The sequence below is a fragment of the Bombina bombina genome, chromosome 5 (assembly GCF_027579735.1).
Source record: "Bombina bombina isolate aBomBom1 chromosome 5, aBomBom1.pri, whole genome shotgun sequence".
In the NCBI taxonomy this organism is placed as follows: domain Eukaryota; kingdom Metazoa; phylum Chordata; class Amphibia; order Anura; family Bombinatoridae; genus Bombina; species Bombina bombina.
Window position 1 is genome coordinate 380,758,044 of NC_069503.1, and position 21,575 is coordinate 380,779,618.

At 40.9% G+C, this 21,575-nt stretch overlaps 1 protein-coding gene across 3 annotated transcripts in view; it reads right to left on the minus strand.

Moving 5' to 3' along the window:
• The window catches only part of TBC1D5 (TBC1 domain family member 5), a 1,730,009-nt gene that overhangs the window by 571,976 nt on the left and 1,136,458 nt on the right, over positions 1–21,575 (minus strand). For all 3 annotated transcript variants that reach the window (XM_053714215.1, XM_053714214.1, XM_053714216.1), the window contains 3 exons: positions 19,014–19,064; positions 18,850–18,919; positions 8,864–9,036 (listed from right to left, as the gene is read on the minus strand). In XM_053714215.1, coding sequence (XP_053570190.1) covers positions 8,864–9,036; positions 18,850–18,919; positions 19,014–19,064 — 294 coding nt within the window. The remainder of the gene's footprint in view (positions 1–8,863; positions 9,037–18,849; positions 18,920–19,013; positions 19,065–21,575) is intronic.

Consider the following 21,575-nt stretch of genomic DNA (forward strand, 5'->3'; position numbering starts at 1 on the left):
TCACAAGAATCTTTTATACCTCCAAACAGCAACACGTCTCAATCCTCGTCAGGCTCGGTGGGCCTTGTTCTTCTCCAGGTTTAATTTTGTACTTTCCTATGTTCCTGGTTCAAAAAATTCCAAGGCAGATGCTTTATCTAGGCAGTTCCAATCTTCTGAACCTTCTCCATTGGATTCAGAACCTATACTACGTCCAGTCAAAGTTTTGGCTCAAGTATCCTCTTTTCCAGTACAGGCTTTACATGCTGCTCAAGTCCGGGTACCATCTTCTTGCAAACTACCTTCTGGTATCCTGTATATACCCAAAGGATTACGTCTTAAGCTTCTACGTTGGGCTCATGACAACATTTCAGCAGGTCATCCGGGAATAACCAATACATTGTGGAAACTGAAGCAGCATGTTTGGTGGTCCATTATGAGGAGGGATGTTAAGGATTATATTGCTGCTTGTAGTTCTTGTGCTTCGAACAAAAAATCTTCTCATCGACCGTTTGGTCTATTACACCCTTTTCCTATTCCTCATTACCCTTGGTCTCACTTATCCATGGACTTTGTTACAGATCTTCCTGTTTCTGCTGGAAATACGACCATTTGGGTAGTGGTGGATCGGTTCACCAAGTCTGCTCACTTCATACCTCTTCCAGGCTTGCCTTCAGCTCAAAGACTTTCTGAACTCTTTGTTCTACATATGTCTCGTTTACATGGTTTTCCCACTGACATAGTCTCAGATCGTGGAGTCCAATTTGTTTCCAAATTTTTTAGGTCTTTTTGTAAACACTTCGGAATCAACATATCACTTTCTACTGCACACCATCATCAATCCAAAGGACAGACTGAGCGTGTAAATCAAGCCTTGGAATCTTTTCTAAGACATTATGTAGACCATCACCACTCCAACTGGTCTCAGTTATTGCCTTTGGCGGAATTAGCTCACAACTCACGTTATAACGCCTCATTACAGACCTCTCCCTTTAAGGCAGCTTACGGATTTGAACCTAGAACCTTTCCTATGATTACCAGTTCTACTGAAGTTCCTGGAGCAGATCGTATAGTGAAAAATCTCAGTAATCACTGGCAACTCATTCGTCAAAATCTACTCTCTTCTTCCTTAAGACATAAGAAATATGCTGATCGCAGAAGGTGCAAGGCTCCTTTACTTCGTACTGGAGACAGAGTATTTTTATCCACCAGATTCATACGTCTAAAACAACCTTGTACCAAGTTGGGTCCTAAGTACATTGGACCTTTTCAAATTGTTTCCAGAGTTTGTTCTTCTGCATACCGCCTGGCCTTACCCAAGACTCTCAAGATCCATCCAGTGTTTCATGTCTCCCTACTCAAGCCAGTCATCTACAATCGGTACTCTATCAAGAGTAAACCACCTCCTCCACTTTCCGTAGAGGGAACTTCTGAGTTTGAAGTCAGCCAGATTCTCGATTCCAAGCTACGGGGCAGTCGGCTGTACTACCTGGTCCATTGGAAGAGTTATCCTATCTCTGAACGATCTTGGGAACCGGCCTCTCATGTTCATGCTCCAGCTCTTGTCAAGTCTTTTCACAAGAAATACCCTGCCAGGCCCGGTCCCCCTGAGGGGTCCTTGAGGAGGGGGCACTGTCACGCTCAGCTGCTGGGAAGCTCTGCAGTCCTCTCTGTGTGCTTGATTGACAGGTGTCTGAGCCACCCCTTCCTGATGATGTCACAACCAGGCTTTTTATTCTTGGCTTCCTGTTTCTCCAGTGCCAGTTTGTTTGTTAACTTTGTGGCTTCTGATAGGATTTCGCTGAGGAATCTCTCTAACTGCTGCTTTTCTGTTGCCAATCTCTTCAAGGATTTACTATGCTGGATTAACCTTCAACCTCCTGATTACCTGTCTCCAAACAATGCAAGTACTGTTTGTTTTGTGAAACTTTCAAACTTCCTGTTTACCTGCTGCAAACCCTGCATATTCAGACTACTCTGTGTACTGCCAAACTATTCAAATAATGTTATTTCTGTGAAACCTTCAATCTGCATGTTTACCTGTTTCCAAACTCTGCAAATACAATTATTCAGTGTAAACCTTCAAACTGCTTGATATCCTGTTGCCAATCTCAACAAGTACTGATTAATCTGTGTTAACCTTCAAATTACCAGCTTACCTGTTGCTATCTCTGCAAGTTCTGACAACACAGTGTTAACCTTCAAACTACCTGATTACATGTTGTTAATTCTGCAAGTTCTGACTACACAGTGTTTACCCTCAAACTGCCTGATTACCTGTTGCATACTCTGCAAAGACTGTCTACACAGTGTTAACTCTCAAACTGCCTGATTACCTGTTGCATACTCTGCAAAGACTGTCTACTCAGTGTTAATCCTCAAACTGCCTGATGTATAAGTGGACTATCCCTGCTCTCCTGATACTGTGGAAGACATTTCCTGAAACCAGTTCCTTATTCAGAAGTCTATCTGGCTGATATCATGAATTACTTTGGCACAGGCTATATATATATATCAGCAGAAAACAAATCCTCCCTCCATGATCAGCCACCTGGCCCCATTAATACCGGTAGAATTCTAAGAAGACACTGGCCGACATCGGATCCTTAACTTCTTTTTAGCCAAGAGGTTACCCCTATGGTGGGATATAGGAGAAATACGAATCTTTGTAACCTGTTAGTACGCACGAACCCCAAACACTGCTATCAACACAAGAAGCTGATTAACATCAAGGGCAGTTATAAATGTGTGGGCTGCATGACATGTAATGGTTTGATTTCAACAAAAATTTCATCACCCCCACACCAACACTGTCTACACCATTAGACATGAAATCACTTGCACCACCACACATGTGGTGTACTTATTGGTGTGTCCATGCTCTATGTTCTACGTTGGAAAGACGAAAGGCAACCTCAGGGAGCGGATGTCCAATCACAGGCTGGCCATTCACCAGGCGTTACAAAAGGGCTTGTCAGATCAACCAGTGGCACGGCACTGTGCTGAAAAATAAAATTTATGCTTACCTGATAAATTTATTTATTTCTTGACACGGTGAGTCCACGGATCATCATTAATTACTGTTGGGAATATCACTCCTGGCCAGCAGGAGGAGGCAAAGAGCACCACAGCAGAGCTGTTAAATATCACTCCCCTACCCACAATCCCCCAGTCATTCGACCAAAGGGAAAGGAGAGAAAGGAAGTAACTCAAGGTGCAGAGGTGCCTGAGGTTTACATAAAAAGAAACTGTCTGAATACAGGGCGGGCCGTGGATTCACCGTGTCAAGAAATAAATACATTTATCATGTAAGCATAACGTTTTTTGTTTTTTTTTCTAATGACACGGTGAGTCCACGGATCATCATCAATTACTGTTGATAAGAGGACACAGATGATAAGGGAGGGACAAGACAGGAACCTAAACAGAAGGCACCACTGCTTGAAAAACCTTTCTCCCAAAAGAAGCCTCAGCCGAGGCAAAAGTATCAAATTTATCGAATTTGGAAAAAGTGTGCAAAGATGACCAAGTTGCAGCCTTGCAAATCTGTTCCACAGAAGCTTCATTTTTGAAGGCCCGGGAAGAAGAAACAGCCCTTGTGGAATGAGCTGTGATTTTCTCAGTAGGTTGCTGTCCAGCAGTCTCATAAGCCAAGCGAATAACGCTCTTCAGCCAAAGGGAAAGTGAAGTAGCCGTAGCTTTCTGACCCTTGCGTTTCCCAGAAAAGCAAACAAACAATGCAGAAGACTGACGAAAGTCCTTAGTTGTCTGCAAATAAAATTTTAGTGCTCGCACAACATCCAGATTATGCAACAAGCATTCTTTGTGAGAAGAAGGATTAGGAGACAAAGAAGGTACAACAATTTCCTGATTAATATTCTTGACCAAAACAACCTTGGGCAGGAACCCAAACTTAGTAAGCAGAACCCCCTTATCAGCGTGAAATATAAGATAAGGGGAATCACACTGTAAAGCAGAGAGTTCAGAAACTCTCAGAGCAGAGGAAATAGCAACAAGAAACAAAACTTTCCAAGATAACATCTTAATATCTAAAGAATGCATAGGCTAAAACTTTAAGAACAAGGTTAAGACTCCATGGATGAGTAACAGGTTTAAACACAGGTCGAATTTTAACCAAGGCCTGACAAAACAATTGCCCGTCTGGCATATCCGCCAAGCGTTTATGTAACAAAATAGACAATGTCGAAATCTGACCCTACCCTTTAGAGTATTTGCAGACAAACCCTTCTCCAGACCATCCTGGAGAAAGGACAAAATCCTAGGAATCCTTACTCTACTCCAAGAGTATCCTTTGGATTCACACCAATACAAGTATTTACGCCAGATCTTATGGTAAATCTTGCGAGTCACAGGCTTACGAGCCTGAATCAAGGTCTCAATGAACTAAGCGTTCAATCGCCAAGCAGTCAGTTTCAGAGAAACGAGATTTGGATGAAGGAAGGGACCCTGAAGTAGAAGGTCCTTCCTCAGAGGCAGTCTCCAAGGTTGAAAGGATGACATCTCCACTAGGTCTGCATACCATATCCTGCAACACCACACCGGGGCTATGAGATTTACAGATGCCCTCTCCTGCTTGATTCGAGCAATGACTCTTGGAAGGAGAGCGAACGGAGGAAACAGGTATGCTAGACTGAAGTTCCAAGGAACTGCCAGAGCATCGATCAGAAATGCCTGTGGATCTCTTGACCTCGAGCCGTATCTCGGCTCCGAGTTCCCACCTGGTGGTTGATGTAGGCCACCGAGATTATGTTGTCCGACTGGAATCTGATAAACTGGGCTAAGGCTAACGGAGGCCAGGCCAGAAGAGCATTGAAGATTGCTCTCAGCTCCAAGATGTTTATGGACAGGACTGACTCCTCCTGGGTCCATAAGCCCTGAGCCTTCAACAAGCCCCATACTGCTCCCCAACCTAGAAGGCTGGCATCCGTGGTCACAATCACCCAGGAGGGTCTGCGGAAGCAAGTACCCTGGGAGAGATGATCCTGAGAAAGTCACCACGGAAGAAAGTCTATTGACGCCTGATCTAGATCTACATGCAGAGACAGGTCTATATAGTCCCCATTCCATTGTCTGAGCATGCATAACTGCAGAGGTCTGAGATGGAACCGAGCAAACGGAACGATGTCGATGGAAGCCACCATCAGAACGATTACCTCCATACAATGAGCTATTGACAGCCGTGGAGAGGACTGAAGGGCAAGACAAGAGTTGAAAAACTTTCTTTTTCTGACTTCCGTCAGAAATTTTTTCGTTAACAGGGAGTCTATTATGGTCCCCAAAAATACGACCCTTGTAGCTGGAACCAGAGAACTTTTTTTCCCGATTCACCTTCCATCCGTGGGATAAAAGAAAGACAACAAGATCTCCGTATGAGATTCTGCTTGTTGAAAAGATGACGCCTGAACAAGAATGTCGTCCAGATAAGGTGCCACTGCAATGCTCCGAGATCGAAGCACAGCTAAAAGAGCTCCCAGAACCTTTGAAAAAATTCTGGAAACTGTGGCAAGGCCGAATGGAAGGGCCACAAACTGGAAATGATTGTCCCAAAAGGCGAATCTCAGAAACTTGTGATGGTCCCTGTGAATGACTGTATGCATCCTTTAGGTCTATGGTTGTCATGAACTGACCCTCTTGTACCAAGGGAAGAATGGAGAGTATAGTCTCCATCTTGAAGGATGGCACTCTGAGAAACTTGTTTAAACATTTTAGATATAGGATTGGTCGAAAAGTTCTCTCCTTTTTGGGAACTACGAACAGATTTGAGTAAAATCACAGACCCCTTTCCTGAAAGGGAACTGGAACTATTACCCCCAGGGCAGCAAGGTCCTTGACACAATGTAATAACGCCTCTCTTTATCTGGTCTACAGATAATCTGGAGAGGAGAAACCTGCGTCTGGGAGGAAAAGATTTGAAGTATATTTTGTGTCCCTGGGAGACAATATCCACCAGCCAGGGATCCGGCACATCTCTTATCCAAGCCTGGGAAAAAAGAGTCTGCCCCCTACAAGATCCGTTTCCGGATCGGGTGCCAACACTTTATGCTGACTTGGAATCAGCTGAAGGTTTTTTAGATGGATTTCCCTTATTCCAGGACTGGCTGGGCTTCCAGGAAGACTTGGCTTGAACTTGCTTGAAGGAAGGGGAGGAAGACATGCCTTTAAAGTTATAAAAGGAACGAAAATTACTCTGATGTCCCTTCTGCTTACTCTTTTTATCTTGAGGAAGAAAAAAAACCTTCCATCCAGTAATATCTAGAGATAATTTCTGTGCTTTTTGCCTCCTCCTGCTGGCAAGGAGTGATATTCCCAACAGTAATTGATGATGATTCGTGGAATCACTGTGTCATTAGAAAGAAAAAGGCACTCTGTGGCCTCGATCAGATATACTCTGATCGACCACATACCTAAACCAGACCGAGGAGGGGACCGGGATAAACTCCTACTTACCAGAAAAGCACAATGGATCTACCGGTTGGGTACCATTTCCCCAGGAGGTTTAAACTCTGTACCAGACTTCAAAGGGTTAATATGATCTGACACATACCTGATATGCAAATCTATGGGGTGGAGCTGTATGGTATATGTGTGCCGGCAACATCCTGGGATGCTGTTGGCTCACTATATGTTCCATGAGAGAACGCTAATCCAGTGGATGGTATCTGCTGGTGGGGATCTCATGAGTGCCCACCTATCCCATAGTATAATGTTACCATCATTACAGATAATACCACTATTTCTGAAGTCTGGGAGGTACAGAAGATTTTTTTCCACACATGATGTGGATGCCACTCATGGGACAATATAAGATCACTAGAAGGGAGGATTTCAGTTGAAAATCCATTATGTGCCTTTCAATTGATATACCTGTATAAGAGGAGATGCAGTGCTACCTGTTCATGTGGTTCTGTTATGTAGTTTACATAGGTTTCTGGGTTATAAGTTGATACTGATAACAGGATGCAACATGAGCACTAGAGCTCCAATATTGTGGTTTCATATATATAATAATACTGCATCACAATATTGCACCTGTGCTTTATAATGTTTTTTTTATGTTACTCTCCTGATTGTCTTGTTTCCTCAGTGCAATCAAGCCAAACACCAATGTCTAACATAATAGGCAGGATGTCACCCCTTGGGGACGTGAGTTGTACTCTTGAGATATTTTTAATTTTTTTAAATATTATTTTATTTCTATATTTATTTTTATGTTTAGGATCATTCTCAGTACAGCAATACTTACACTGTATGTAGTATAGCCACTAGGTGTATCTTGCTGTGATAGTTACACCAACACTTAAATGATAACTGCACTGTACATTGTCACTGCACCTACAGTGGTTTCAGTGTTTGCTACTGCTGGTAATTATTTCACTAGTTTAAGTTTATTAATGTATGCAGTTTGTTGTTTTTTCACTTAGTTGGAGATAGTTATTTGTAATATTTAGTTACACCACTCGGCGAAACCGGAAGTGATGTCACTTTAACTTCCGTTTTGCATCACAGATGTTTTTCTGCTTGTCACTAGTTAGGTACTTGATTATATGCTAAGGAAGGCTTACTAGATGGATGACACTACACTTGGGTATGGTATGTGATAATTAAATGTTAATATATGTTAAAATACGTTCCTGTTGAAAACCGGATGTGGAAATATTGTTTCGGCTGGGTGGAACGCACAGGGGTATATGAGAGCTTTGTTTGTCTCTATATATTGTGGGATTGTGCACCATATATGTTCACTTTTTGATCGGATGAAAGGAATATTATATTCCTGAAACGTCATCTAATAAAGTTGACCTTTTTGTTTGAAAATCCTGAGAGTGCATTTTTTTACTGGAACTATATATATATATATATATATATATATATATATATATATATATATATATAGTATATATATCTGTTGATAGTCCAATCTCCCGGTTAGATCTAATCCCTGCTGATAAAGACTGCTTCTTGCAGACAGACCGCTGCAATGTCTAAAATAAGTGTTTCAGACACTTGCAAAATCCACCTGGCACCATGCATTAAAAAAAGATGATGAGCGCCTGTTTATCTGGTGACCTTTGTGTAAGCCAGTCAGAGGCCACATGTAAATAAATTCATGCAGTGATGTAAACAATCACACCGTAGCACAGATTGAAACATTGTATGCACGCTGTACTTCCATTTTCTAGGGGTGAGAATATGGTAAAAAAACACAAACTGAAGTTGTTCTATGTAAAGCAGACAATATAACAGTCATTTTTTATTATGCTGAATTAAACATTTTCTGAGGGGTTAGATTTTGGGTTAATGTCTCTTTAAAATAATTTATATCTCAGATATATTTCTGTATATTAGATGCAATTTTCATTTAACACTAAAGAATCATTAGCAGGATCCATATTTTATAACTTTGAGTATGTTTATTTCTAAGCCACACATTTTTTTAAAAATGCAGTACAAAAAAGTACTCAAATATTTAGATACCCACCAAAAAGAGATTCTCACACACGATGTCAGAACAGCCTGGAATGTCACAACCATTACTTGAGGCTGATTTTATACAAAATAAGGGCTGAGGGTAAAAAGATTCCAGACTGCTTCAGATATATCTCTTCAAGTTGAAACTCTCTTAATACTTAAAGATGTTTTGTGAAATGTTTTGATGTCCTACCTATGTTTAATACTTACTACAAAACATTTATATTATAGTATTACTTTTTATTCTATATAACAAAAAGTATGCAACCAATCACACAGACATCAAATGAAATGAGTAAGCCATGTTTTTATTCTTACACACTACATTACTGCTGCTAAATAATTAGGAAATATTGACCCACAATATGAGTAAATAACCATTTAGCATACTCACAATCCATAGATTTGAGGAGCAATTTCAAGTCTGTTCAGATGCATGTAGAGCTCAATATCATGTTTCTTAAGCAACTGATCTTGAATGTAGTTCACTTTAGATACAATAGCTATTGAAGGTCCAATATCCTGTGGTCTGGCAAAAGGCATAGTAGACATCATAGCATCTTTTTCCTACAGAAATGAAAGGGGAAAAAAAAAGGAGTTTGATATTAAAGGCAAAAACAAAGTAATACTTAATAATTTCACTCAAAAATAGATTTATACGTAACAGTAAATCAATACATTTATTTATTCACACTCATTTTGGAACTATATACAATAACGGAGAGTATCAAGCGGAGCAGATAGAAACTTCTCTGAGGGTGTAGCGCTACATAAATATCTCATGCTTGAGTTGTTTAATAATTATGCTTTAAAAAAAAAAGGAAGGAACATATAGTTTCATCCAAAAAGCAAAGGTGGGGAGGGGCAACAGACCAGACACAAACACAATAATTAATAGTACAAAGTAGGATGGTCTTTCATATAGTCCTATTATGAGTGTACACACATTTATTAAGTGGTAAGTATGATGTTTTCTCTTATTATCACATAACTATATTCATTATTGGTGGGTCAGTAGCAAAGCTGGTTCATATGAAGGAAAAGGACAGGAACACAACACATTTGTTAATCTGGACACTGATGTTTTAACTTTAGGAATATCTTCAGCCATTTTAGAGATTCAACACAGAGAACAATATAAAATGATTTAAAAAGCTGATTAAGGTAATTTTCCTTTCACTCCTAAACTACTAATACTGTTTGAGGAGAATTCTCCATCTGAGGAAGTATACATGGTAAACTAGAATTCATGAATTTATATACTTTCTTGAAGATATCTATGAAACATATTTAGACGTCCTGTCAGAACCCTGTTATAAGCTTAGATGGTACTTTCTATAAGGGTGAGTGCAAAGCTAAAAACAGGATTGTCCTTACAGACCTGCCTACAGGAGTAAAGAAGGGACAAAAACACAAAGAGAAACCTCTACATTTTTTATTAGCGGCTTTAGCTGAAGTAAAAGCAGCAGAACAGGCATCATAAAGTGTACAATATATGCAGAATGTCTAGACATCTCACTGCAGCAAATGATTTATTATCGTTTAAAAGGGTAACAGGATTACCAGGACCCTCAAAAGATAATAAAGGGACACATATAATTCTTCTTCCTAACCAAAAAGCAATGTAGCAATAACAGAAGTCTACTTGCTTGAAACAGGAATAGGCAACAATGGAGGCAAGAACAACAAGGTTAAAAAAGCGTTGATGCAGATACACTAATATGTCTGATTTGACAACAAAAGGCAATGTGAAAACCCACAAATGGCATATAATGATATCATCATGTATGAAGATGTCATATGCAGGTAGAACTGTTTAAAACTTGCATTATTAAACGTTTAAAGGGAGAGCAACATTCATTTGTTGGAATAACATGAAATTTAGGCAACAAACTAGAAAGAAGTGAATGTGGAAAAGTTGTGGCATGAATACAGATTACATAATAACATAGCAGATGAGGTTGAAAGAAGACAATCCATCCATCAACATCAACCTACATAGATTCTATTTGATTTACAATAAAGAAGTTGCCAATTGAGCTTAGATTAATACATTTGGAAAGCGACCCACTTAACACAAGCACAATCATATACTTTATTTCTGCTTTTATCCATTAATGTATCTAAGACATTTTTAAATGTATCTAAGGTATTTGCATTGCTACCTCCTTAGGCAAGGAAATCTGCAATTTGATTGCTCTTACAGTTAAAACAATGTTATCTCCACTCCTTTAGCCTTAAAGAAACATTATACACTAGTTGTGTCTTTGCATACATGTTTTGTAGATTATTCATTTATATAGCCCATGCATTTTTTTTTAAAAATGGATAATTTTGATTATTTTTAAATAACATTGCTCTGATTTTCAGACTCCTAACCAAGCCCCAAAGTTTTAGGAGAATACCAACGTATAACTACTCTAGCTTGCTTCTGTTTGTGTCAAGGGTCTTTTCATATGCAAAGAAAGGGGGAGGTGAGGAGTGTCTGATATTTACCACTTGCAGTGGGTGTTCCCGTAACCTTTTAAACAGAGCTAAACTGGGAGCTTCTTCGTTTTATACTGGATTTTTAGATCAATATCTGTGCATATTATTCTTTATAATAGTGTCTATTACATGCAGTTATATGAAAATTGGTGTATACTGTCCCTTTAAAGCTAAATTGCATGGAATAAACAAAGCTTCCGCCAGCTCTGTATGTGGGCCATCAATATATTTGTATAAAGTAATATCACCTCTCAAGCAGCTTTATTCTGGAGTAGACAGCCCCAATTTTGCTAATTACTCTATGTATCTTATTAGTTGTGAGTGGCCCTTCTCTAAATATTTTCTAATTCTAATTCTGCAATGTTCTTTTTTAAATTGTTCCCCAGAGCTTCACTCCATGCTCAAATTGAGATCACATCAAGGATTTAAATAGTTGCAGCATTATGTTTCCTCCCTTGCATCTATGCCTCTTTTAATACAAAGCTACTCCCTTGCACACTCATTGTAGTTTATTTATCAGTATTAAATCTCATCTGTCATTTCCCAGCCCATTCTTCCAATATTTGTCAATCGCCTTGCAAAGCAATTAACCCATAAAAGGAACACATAGCCTGATTCCCAAGGCGTAAAGAAGGAATGGATCATCTGGATAACCACAGGGTACAGTTGAAGCTGAAGGATCCCTAAAATATCCTATCTGCTCCTGCATGCTCATACTGCATGACTGATAGTGACATGTATGTGGTACCCCAAGAATGATACTTTCAAAGGGTGCTTCTATGTTGAGACTATCTGCAAGGCCTTAGACAAGATTGTAAACAATGATTGGGGGTATATAAAGTAAAAGAAAACAGGCGAGGCAGGGCAAGCAGGCTCAAAATTTAAAACAACGTTTATTGCCAAAAACAATGTATGGATAAAAAGCATGCATACTTCAGTGCAAAAATAATAATCAGAGTGAGCTAGGAGAGCAGAGGTCTAACATGTTTCAGCTCCTGCCTTACTCATAGACCATACTGCCTCTAGCTCACAGCCCTCTTAAATTAGAAAATCACTCTGACGTAATCAGCAACATAGAAGTTTTTAACCATTGCTAATCCAGGACAAAAGGAATAAAGGACACAATGCCTGTAGTCAAAAAAGTATATTACTTATTAATAATAAAGAGTGTGTTGCTGATTAATGTTATCTGTGCTACTTAAGTTACAAATATAGAAAAAGAATGTAACATGACAAATAGACTAAAGAATATATAATTCAGATAATTATGGCAAATACCTATTTTAAGGCTAAGGAGTCTAAGTAACACATATATCGCCTTAATTTCAAATGCCACAAATAAGAAAATATTCTAACAAGATTATTATTGTAAGGTACTGGGGCATATTATGGTTTATAATGATACATTTTCAACCATAACTGAGTATACATATGCACCTTCTAAACCATTCTTCTGGAAAAAATATGTGTGGCTTATATTGATTCACTGTGTTAAACCTTAATAGGATATTATTGCTTACATGTACAATGACTTCTTGTTAGAATATTTTCTTATTTGTGGCATTCACTGAAGGCAATTGCATTGTGGTTTAAAGGGGCATTAATCACTAAATACCTTTTATAAGCAAATTATTGATGTTATTTCCCGTCTCTCTCTACTCATGGGCCACGTTGTTGAAATCTAGTTTCCAAAATGGCGGCACCCATAATTAGAGGGAGGTGCATAAAAAGCATTATTGCTTAAAGGGACAGTAAAATAAAAAACAGAATTTATGCTTACCTGATAAATTACTTTCTCCAACGGTGTGTCCGGTCCACGGCGTCATCCATAACTTGTGGGAATATTCTCTTCCCCAACAGGAAATGGCAAAGAGCACAGCAAAAGCTGTCCATATAGTCCCTCCCAGGCTCCGCCCCCACCAGTCATTCGACCGACGGTTAAGAGAGAAAAAGGAGAAACTATAGGGTGCCGTGGTGACTGTAGTGTATGGAGAAAGAAATTTTTCAAACCTGATTAAAAAACCAGGGCGGGCCATGGACCGGACACACCGTTGGAGAAAGTAATTTATCAGGTAAGCATAAATTCTGTTTTCTCCAACATTGGTGTGTCATCCATAACTTGTGGGAACCAATACCAAAGCTTTAGGACACGGATGAAGGGAGGGAGCAAATCAGGTTACCTAAACAGAAGGCACCACGGCTTGCAAAACCTTTCTCCCAAAAATAGCCTCCGAGGAAGCAAAAGTATCAAATTTGTAGAATTTGGCAAAAGTGTGCAGAGAAGACCAAGTCGCTGCCTTACATATCTGATCAACAGAAGCCTTGTTCTTGAAGGCCCATGTGGAAGCCACAGCCCTAGTAGAGTGAGCTGTGATTAGTTCAGGAGGCTGCCGTCCGGCAGTCTCGTAAGCCAATCGGATGATGCTTTTCAGCCAGAAGGAAAGAGAGGTAGCAGAAGCCTTTTGACCTCTCCTGTTGCCAGAATAAACGACAAACAGAGAAGAAGTTTGTCTAAAATCCTTTGTTGCTTCTAAATAGAACTTTAAAGTACGGACTACATCTAAATTGTGTAACAAACGTTCCTTCTTTGAAACTGGATTCGGACACAAAGAAGGAACAACTATTTCCTGGTTAATATTCTTGTTGGAAACAACTTTTGGAAGAAAACCAGGCTTGGTACGCAAAACAACCTTATCTGAATGGAACACCAGATAGGGTGGGTCACACTGCAAAGCAGATAATTCAGAAACTCTTCTAGCAGAAGAAATAGCAACCAAAAACAGAACTTTCCAAGATAACAACTTGATATCTATGGAATGTAAGGGTTCAAACGGAACCCCTTGAAGAACTGAAAGAACTAAATTTAGACTCCAGGGAGGAGTCAAAGGTCTGTAAACAGGCTTGATCCTAACCAAAGCCTGTACAAAAGCTTGAACATCTGGCACAGCTGCCAGTCGTTTGTGTAACAAGACAGATAGAGCAGAAATCTGTCCTTTTAGAGAACTCGCTGACAATCCCTTATCCAAACCTTCTTGGAGAAAGGAGAGGATCCTGGGAATTTTAATCTTACCCCATGAGAATCCATTGGATTCACACCAACAGATATATCTTTTCTTTTTCTGGCTTGGACCAAAGTATCTATCACTGAATCCGAAAACCCGCGCTTGGATAAAATCAAGCGTTCAATTTCCAAGCAGTCAGCTGGAGAGAAACTAGATTTGGATGTTCGAATGGACCTTGCACTAGAAGATCCTGTCTCAAAGGTAGCTTCCATGGTGGAGCCGATGACATATTCACCAGGTCTGCATACCAAGTCCTGCGTGGCCACGCAGGGGCTATCAGAATCACCGAGGCCTTCTCCTGTTTGATCCTGGCTACCAGCCTGGGAAGGAGAGGGAACGGTGGAAACGCATAAGCTAGGTTGAAGGACCAAGGCGCCACTAATGCATCCACTAGAGTCGCCTTGGGATCCCTGGATCTGGACCCGTAGCAAGGAACCTTGAAGTTCTGACGAGACGCCATCAGATCCATGTCTGGAATGCCCCACAATTGGGTCAACTGGGCAAATACCTCCGGGTGAAGTTCCCACTCCCCCGGATGGAAAGTCTGACGACTCAGATAATCCGTCTCCCAGTTGTCTACTCCTGGGATGTGGATTGCATATAGGTGGCAGGAGTGATCCTCCGCCCATTTGATGATTTTGGACACCTCTCTCATCGCCAAGGAACTCCTTGTTCCCCCCTGATGGTTGATGTAAGCAACAGTCGTCATGTTGTCTGACTGGTATCTTATGAATCTGGCCTTCGCTAGTTGAGGCCAAGCCCGGAGAGCATTGAATATCGCTCTCAGTTCCAGAATGTTTATCGGGAGAAGAGACTCTTCCCGAGACCATAGACCCTGAGCTTTCAGGGAGTCCCAGACCGCGCCCCAGCCTAATAGACTGGCGTCGGTCGTGACGATGACCCACTCTGGTCTGTGGAAGCTCATTCCCTGGGACAGGTGATCCTGGGTCAGCCACCAACGGAGTGAGTCTCTGGTCATCTGATCTACAAGTCTGTATAGTCCCCATTCCACTGCTTGAGCATGCACAGTTGTAATGGTCTTAGATGAATTCGAGCAAAAGGAACTATGTCCATTGCTGCAACCATCAACCCTACTACTTCCATGCACTGAGCTATGGAAGGCTGCAGAAAAGAGTGAAGAACTTGACAAGCGTTTAGAAGCTTTGACTTTCTGACATCTGTTAGGAAAATCTTCATTTCTAAAGAATCTATTATTGTTCCCAAGAAGGGAACTCTTGTCGACGGAGACAGGGAACTCTTTTCTACGTTCACCTTCCACCCGTGAGATCTGAGAAAGGCTAGAACAATGTCTGTATGAGCCTTTGCTTTGGAAAGAGACAACGCTTGGATTAGGATGTCGTCCAGGTAAGGTGCCACTGCAATACCCCTTGGTCTTAGAACCGCTAGAAGGGACCCGAGCACCTTTGTGAAAATCCTTGGAGCAGTGGCTAGCCCGAATGGAAGAGCCACGAACTGGTAATGCTTGTCCAGAAAGGCGAACCTTGGGAGCTGATAATGATCTTTGTGGATAGGAATATGTAGATACGCATCCTTTAAATCCACGGTAGTCATAAATTGATTCTCCTGGATTGTAGGTAAAATCGTTCGAATGGTTTCCATTTTAAACGATGGAACTCTGAGAAATTTGTTTAGAATTTTTAAATCCAGAATTGGTCTGAAAGTTCCCTCCTTCTTGGGAACTACAAACAGATTTGAGTAAAACCCCTGACCTTGTTCCACCGTTGGAACTGGGTGTATCACTCCCATCTTTAAGAGGTCTTCTACACAATGTAAGAATGCCTGTCTCTTTATTTGGTTTGAAGATAAGCGAGACATGTGGAACCTTCCCCTTGGGGGTAGTTCCTTGAATTCTAGAAGATAACCCTGAGAGACTATTTCTAGTGCCCAGGGATCCTGAACATCTCTTGCCCAAGCCTGAGCGAAGAGAGAGAGTCTGCCCCCTACTAGATCTGGTCCCGGATCGGGGGCTACCCCTTCATGCTGTCTTGGTAGCAGCAGCAGGCTTCTTGGCCTGTTTACCCTTGTTCCAGCCTTGCATCGGTTTCCAAGCTGGTTTAGTCTGGGAAACGTTACCCTCTTGTCTAGAGGCTGCAGAGTTGGAGGCCGGTCCGTTCCTGAAATTGCGAAAGGAACGAAAATTAGACTTATTCTTAGCCTTGAAAGGCCTATCTTGTGGGAGGGCATGGCCCTTACCCCCAGTGATGTCTGAAATAATTTCTTTCAATTCTGGCCCAAAAAGGGTCTTACCTTTGAAAGGGATATTAAGCAATTTTGTCTTGGAAGATATATCCGCCGACCAAGACTTTAGCCAGAGCGCTCTGTGCGCCACAATTGCAAACCCTGAGTTTTTCGCCGCTAATCTCGCTAACTGCAGAGCGGCATCTAAAATAAAGGAATTAGCTAACTTAAGTGCGTGAATTCTGTCCATGACTTCCTCATACGGAGTCTCCCTACTGAGCGACTTTTCCAGTTCCTCGAACCAGAACCACGCCGCTGTAGTGACAGGAATAATACACAAAATAGGTTGAAGGAGGTAACCTTGCTGTACAAAAATCTTTTTAAGCAAACCCTCCAATCTTTTATCCATAGGATCTTTGAAAGCACAATTGTCCTCAATAGGAATGGTCATGCGTTTGGCTAGTGTAGAAACCGCCCCCTCGACCTTAGGGACTGTTTGCCATAAGTCCTTTCTAGGGTCGACCATAGGGAATAATTTCTTAAATATAGGAGGAGGGACAAAAGGTATGCCTGGCTTCTCCCACTCCTTATTCACTATGTCCGCCACCCGTTTGGGTATTGGAAAAGCATCAGGGTGCACCGGGACCTCAAGGAACTTGTCCATCTTGCACAATTTTTCTGGGATGACCAGATTGTCACAATCATCCAGAGTAGATAGCACCTCTTTAAGCAATGCGCGGAGATGCTCTAATTTAAATTTAAATGTCACAACATCAGGTTCTGCCTGCTGAGAAATTCTTCCTGTATCAGAAATTTCCCGGTCTGACAAAACCTCCCTCATTGCCACTTCAGATTGGTGTGAGGGTATGACAGAAAAATTATCATCAGCGCCCTCCTGCTCTACAGTGTTTAAAACAGAGCAATCACGCTTTCTCTGAAATGCTGGCATTTTGGATAAAATATTTGCTATGGAGTTATCCATCACTGCCGTCAATTGTTGCATAGTAACAAGCATTGGCGCGCTAGAAGTACTAGGGGTCTCCTGCGTGGGCAAAACTGGTGTAGACACAGAAGGAGATGATGTAGAACTATGTCTACTTCCTTCATCTGAGGAATCATCTTGGGCAACTTTACTATTTGTGACAATACTGTCCTTACTTTGTTTGGACGCTATGGCACAATTATCACACATATTAGAAGGGGGAGTCACATTGGCTTCCATACATACAGAACATGATCTATCTGAAGGCACAGACATGTTAAACAGGCTTAAACTGGTTAATAAAGCACAAAAACCGTTTTAAAACAAAACCGTTACTGTCTCTTTAAATGTTAAACAGGGCACACTTTATTACTGAATATGTGAAAAACTATGAAGGAATTATCCAATCTTTACCAAATTTTCACCACATTGTCTTAAAGCATTCAAAGTATTGCACCGGAGCCGTTTACTATTTTAACCCCCTTACAGTCCCAGCCCCAGCCTTTGCTGCGACTTCACCAATCCCAGGGGGGTATACGATACCAAATGAAGCCTTCTAGGAACCTTTTCAGTTAATTCCAGACCCACACACATGCAGCAGCATGTACTGTTCTCAAAAGTAACTGCGCAGTAATGGCGCGAAAATGAGGCTCTGCCTACTACAGAGAAAGGCCCTTCCTGACTGGCAAGGTGTCTAAACAAGTGCCTGGCGTAAAAAACGTTCCTCAAAGTTATAAAAGTGTGAAATTCAACTTCAAACTGCATATAATACCTAAATAAAGCAATCGATTTAGCCCATAAAAGTGTCTACTAGTTTATAGCCCATATTAAGCACTTTATTCTGTTTGAGTCTAAGAAAATGGCTTACCGATCCCCATGAGGGAAAAATGACAGCCTTCCAGCATTACACAGTCTTGTTAGAATAATGGCTAGTCATACCTTAAGCAGAAAAGTCTGCAAACTGTTCCCCCCCAACTGAAGTTCTCTCAGCTCAACAGTCCTGTGTGGGAACAGCAATCGATTTTAGTTACTGCTGCTAAAATCATACTCCTCTTATAAACAGAACTCTTCATCTCTTTCTGTTTTAGAGTAAATAGTACATACCAGCACTATTTTAAAATAACAAACTCTTGATAGAAGAATAAAAAACTACAATTAAACACCACATACTCTTCACCATCTCCGTGGAGATGCTACTTGTTAGAGCGGCAAAGAGAATGACTGGTGGGGGTGGAGCCTGGGAGGGACTATATGGACAGCTTTTGCTGTGCTCTTTGCCATTTCCTGTTGGGGAAGAGAATATTCCCACAAGTTATGGATGACGCTGTGGACCGGACACACCAATGTTGGAGAAATTTAAATTTTCATGACTCAGATGCAATTTTAATAAACTTTCCTATTTGCTTCAATTATCTAATTTGATTTGTTCCTTTTGAATCCTTTCTTGAAAAGAATATAATTTTTTAAAAGGTTTTATACTGAATTTTTAGATCAGTATCTGTGCATATTTTTACTTATAGTAGTGTCTATTACATGCAGTAAAAAATGGTGTATGCTGTCCCTTTAAATGTTTCATGATAGTGCCATTTGTGAGTTTTACAAAAAGATCCTCAAGGGTAGTTCAATAGAAAAATAAAGTAAACTTATTACCTTTTGTGAATCCTGTTCAAAAGTAGAAAACCATGGCTCTGCACTTCCCATGAGGTTTGAAAACAAAGCACTATACAAATAAAAAAAAAAGAAGTATTTATTACAAAATGTAGGGTTAATAAAGAAGTATTGGAAATATTTATAAATGAAAAAAACACACTTACTAAGCATCATGTTCTAGGAAAGCAGGATTTAATAGCACCTTCATTTCTTCTCTAAAGAAAAAAAAAGATGTAAAATGAATTATTTTGTCATTTATGACTGCTGTAAAATGAATAAATTACTACTCCCTCACTATCGATAACAAATATTAATGAAATTATTATATATATATATATATATATATATATATATATATATATATATATATATATATATATATCATAATTAATGTAAGAACTTACCTGATAAATGTATTTCTTTCATAGTTGCAAGAGTCCATGAGCTAGTGACGTATGGGGATATACATTCCTACCAGGAGGGGCAAAGTTTCTCAAACCTCAAAATGCCTATAAATACACCTCCCATCTCACTCATACCTCAGTTTAACGTATAGCCAAGAAGTGAGGTGTATAAAAAGGAGTAAAAAGCATACAAAAAGAGGAACTGGAAAAAATAATGTGCTTTATACAAAAAAATCATAACCACAAAAAATAGGGTGGGTCTCATGGACTCTTGCCACTATGAAAGAAATGAATGTATCAGGTAAGTTCTTACATAAATTATGTCTTCTTTCATGTAAGTGGCAAGAGTTCATGAGCTAGTGACATATGGGATATAATACCCAAGATGTGGAAGTCCACGAGTCACTAGAGAGGGAGGGATAAAATAAAAACAGCTATTTCCGATGAGAAATTAAATCCCAAAAAATAATTAAGTTTTCTTTAAAAATTAAAAAAAAACTCAAATCCAAGGCATTAGAATCAAGCTGAGACAACTGCCTGAAGAACCTTTCTACCAAAGGCTGCTTCCGAAGAAGCAAACACATAAAAATGGTAAAAATTGGACTTCCGGTGGGCGGGCACTGGCAACGGACGCATCTGTGAGAGCTCCGCTGTCGGCTCCTAGTATTAGGCAGCAATTTCCACCAAAAGTAGCCCATTAAGCCTATATCCTTGGCAGAGTGACCCTAACCTCTGTCCGGACACGCAGCGGCAGGGAGATTTTCTAACTTCTCCCCCACCGGAGCGCGGACAAGCAAAGAGCAGTAACGGAGGAACAGCAGCCAGAACGGCTCGGCTACCGCTGGAATTAACTCCACTCCTCTGCAGGTAGCTAAATGAAATAGCCAAAAAGGCACGGGAGAGAAATCAGCAGCTGTAAGGCTGCGGTAGGAACTAACTTACAGAGGTTAGTAGTGGCGGCCATTTTCCCTGCACGCAGCAAAACTTTTCCTCTTAGTGACGCATCAGCCTGTCACTGCAAAGTATACACAGCACCATAATAACAGGCTCCTGAGAGGAGGGGAGAAGTGATAGCCCCTTCAGTGTAATTAGTGTGGTGGGAAACTGTCTTAAGACTGCACAGAACCAAACGTTATCGGGACAACCCCTCACATACACGCAGGTGAAGCAACATAACACAACTTCTGTGGGGAACAAGGGAGACAAGACTTTTATTACAGGGCCTGCACCCACTAAAGGGCTGGAAGAATAGAAGGGAGGATCAGGCCCCCCTATGATCTAAATAAAGTGAGTGTCGCCATTATTTTTCTGACATCTTTTAGCCCCCGGTGGGCAGCAGGCGATATGAAGAGATAAACTCTGAGGGGCCCGCCCTGAAACCCCCCCCCAGAATTCTCCTAGGCTATCTATTGCCCTGACTTGATCCTTGCAAGCCATACAATCCTAAGAAGTGGTGCTGGTCCTAGTACTGGGACACCCTTTGTCTGTATGCAAAAGTATTACACTCCATATAATAAAAGAACTGATAACATGTCCAAGCAACGCCAGCATGAAAGACGGCAAAAAAGCCAAGCTGAAGTGCACGCACCGCTTGCGGCGGCGATGGAGCTTCCAGATCCTTTACCGCAAGACACCCACCCAATAGTTTCACAGCTGTCTGCTTTATTTCTACCAAAAATTGAGCAATTACAAACGGGACTAGACACCTTATCCTCAGACTTTAAGATCTTTTCTACACGTCTAAACACAGTTGAGCAAAAGGTAGCAGACACAGAGGTGCAGCAGAGGGAATCAGCACTAGACATCACGCAACTACAACGCCAAAATAAAGCTTTAATGTCTAAAATAGAGGATCTGGAAAACAGATCCCGGCGGAACAACATCCGTGTGGTGGGGTTATCTGAAATGGTTCCAGGTTCGGCCCTAATGGAATTTGCAGAGAAAGAACTCCCGAGACTTCTGGGTATGACCGAATCAGATATCCCATGTGTCGCAGAAAGGGCGCACCGCGTGGGTCCTCCACCACCCAACAATGGACAGAAAACCTTATCCAGACAACTGATGATCAAATATCTCAACTTCAAGGACAAAACCCTTATCCTTAAAGCCTACAGACAAACAAAGGAACTAGTTTATGAAGGATCCAGAATACACCTGTTTCAAGATTACTCGGCTGAAGTGGCAAAGAAGCGCAGAGAATTCTCTCCCTATTGTAGGGAACTTTTGGAAAAAGGAGAATCAGTGTCCCTCTTATACCCAGCAAGACTCAAGCTACAGACCCCTCAGGGTCCGAAATTTTTTGAATCCACCACGCAGCTGCGT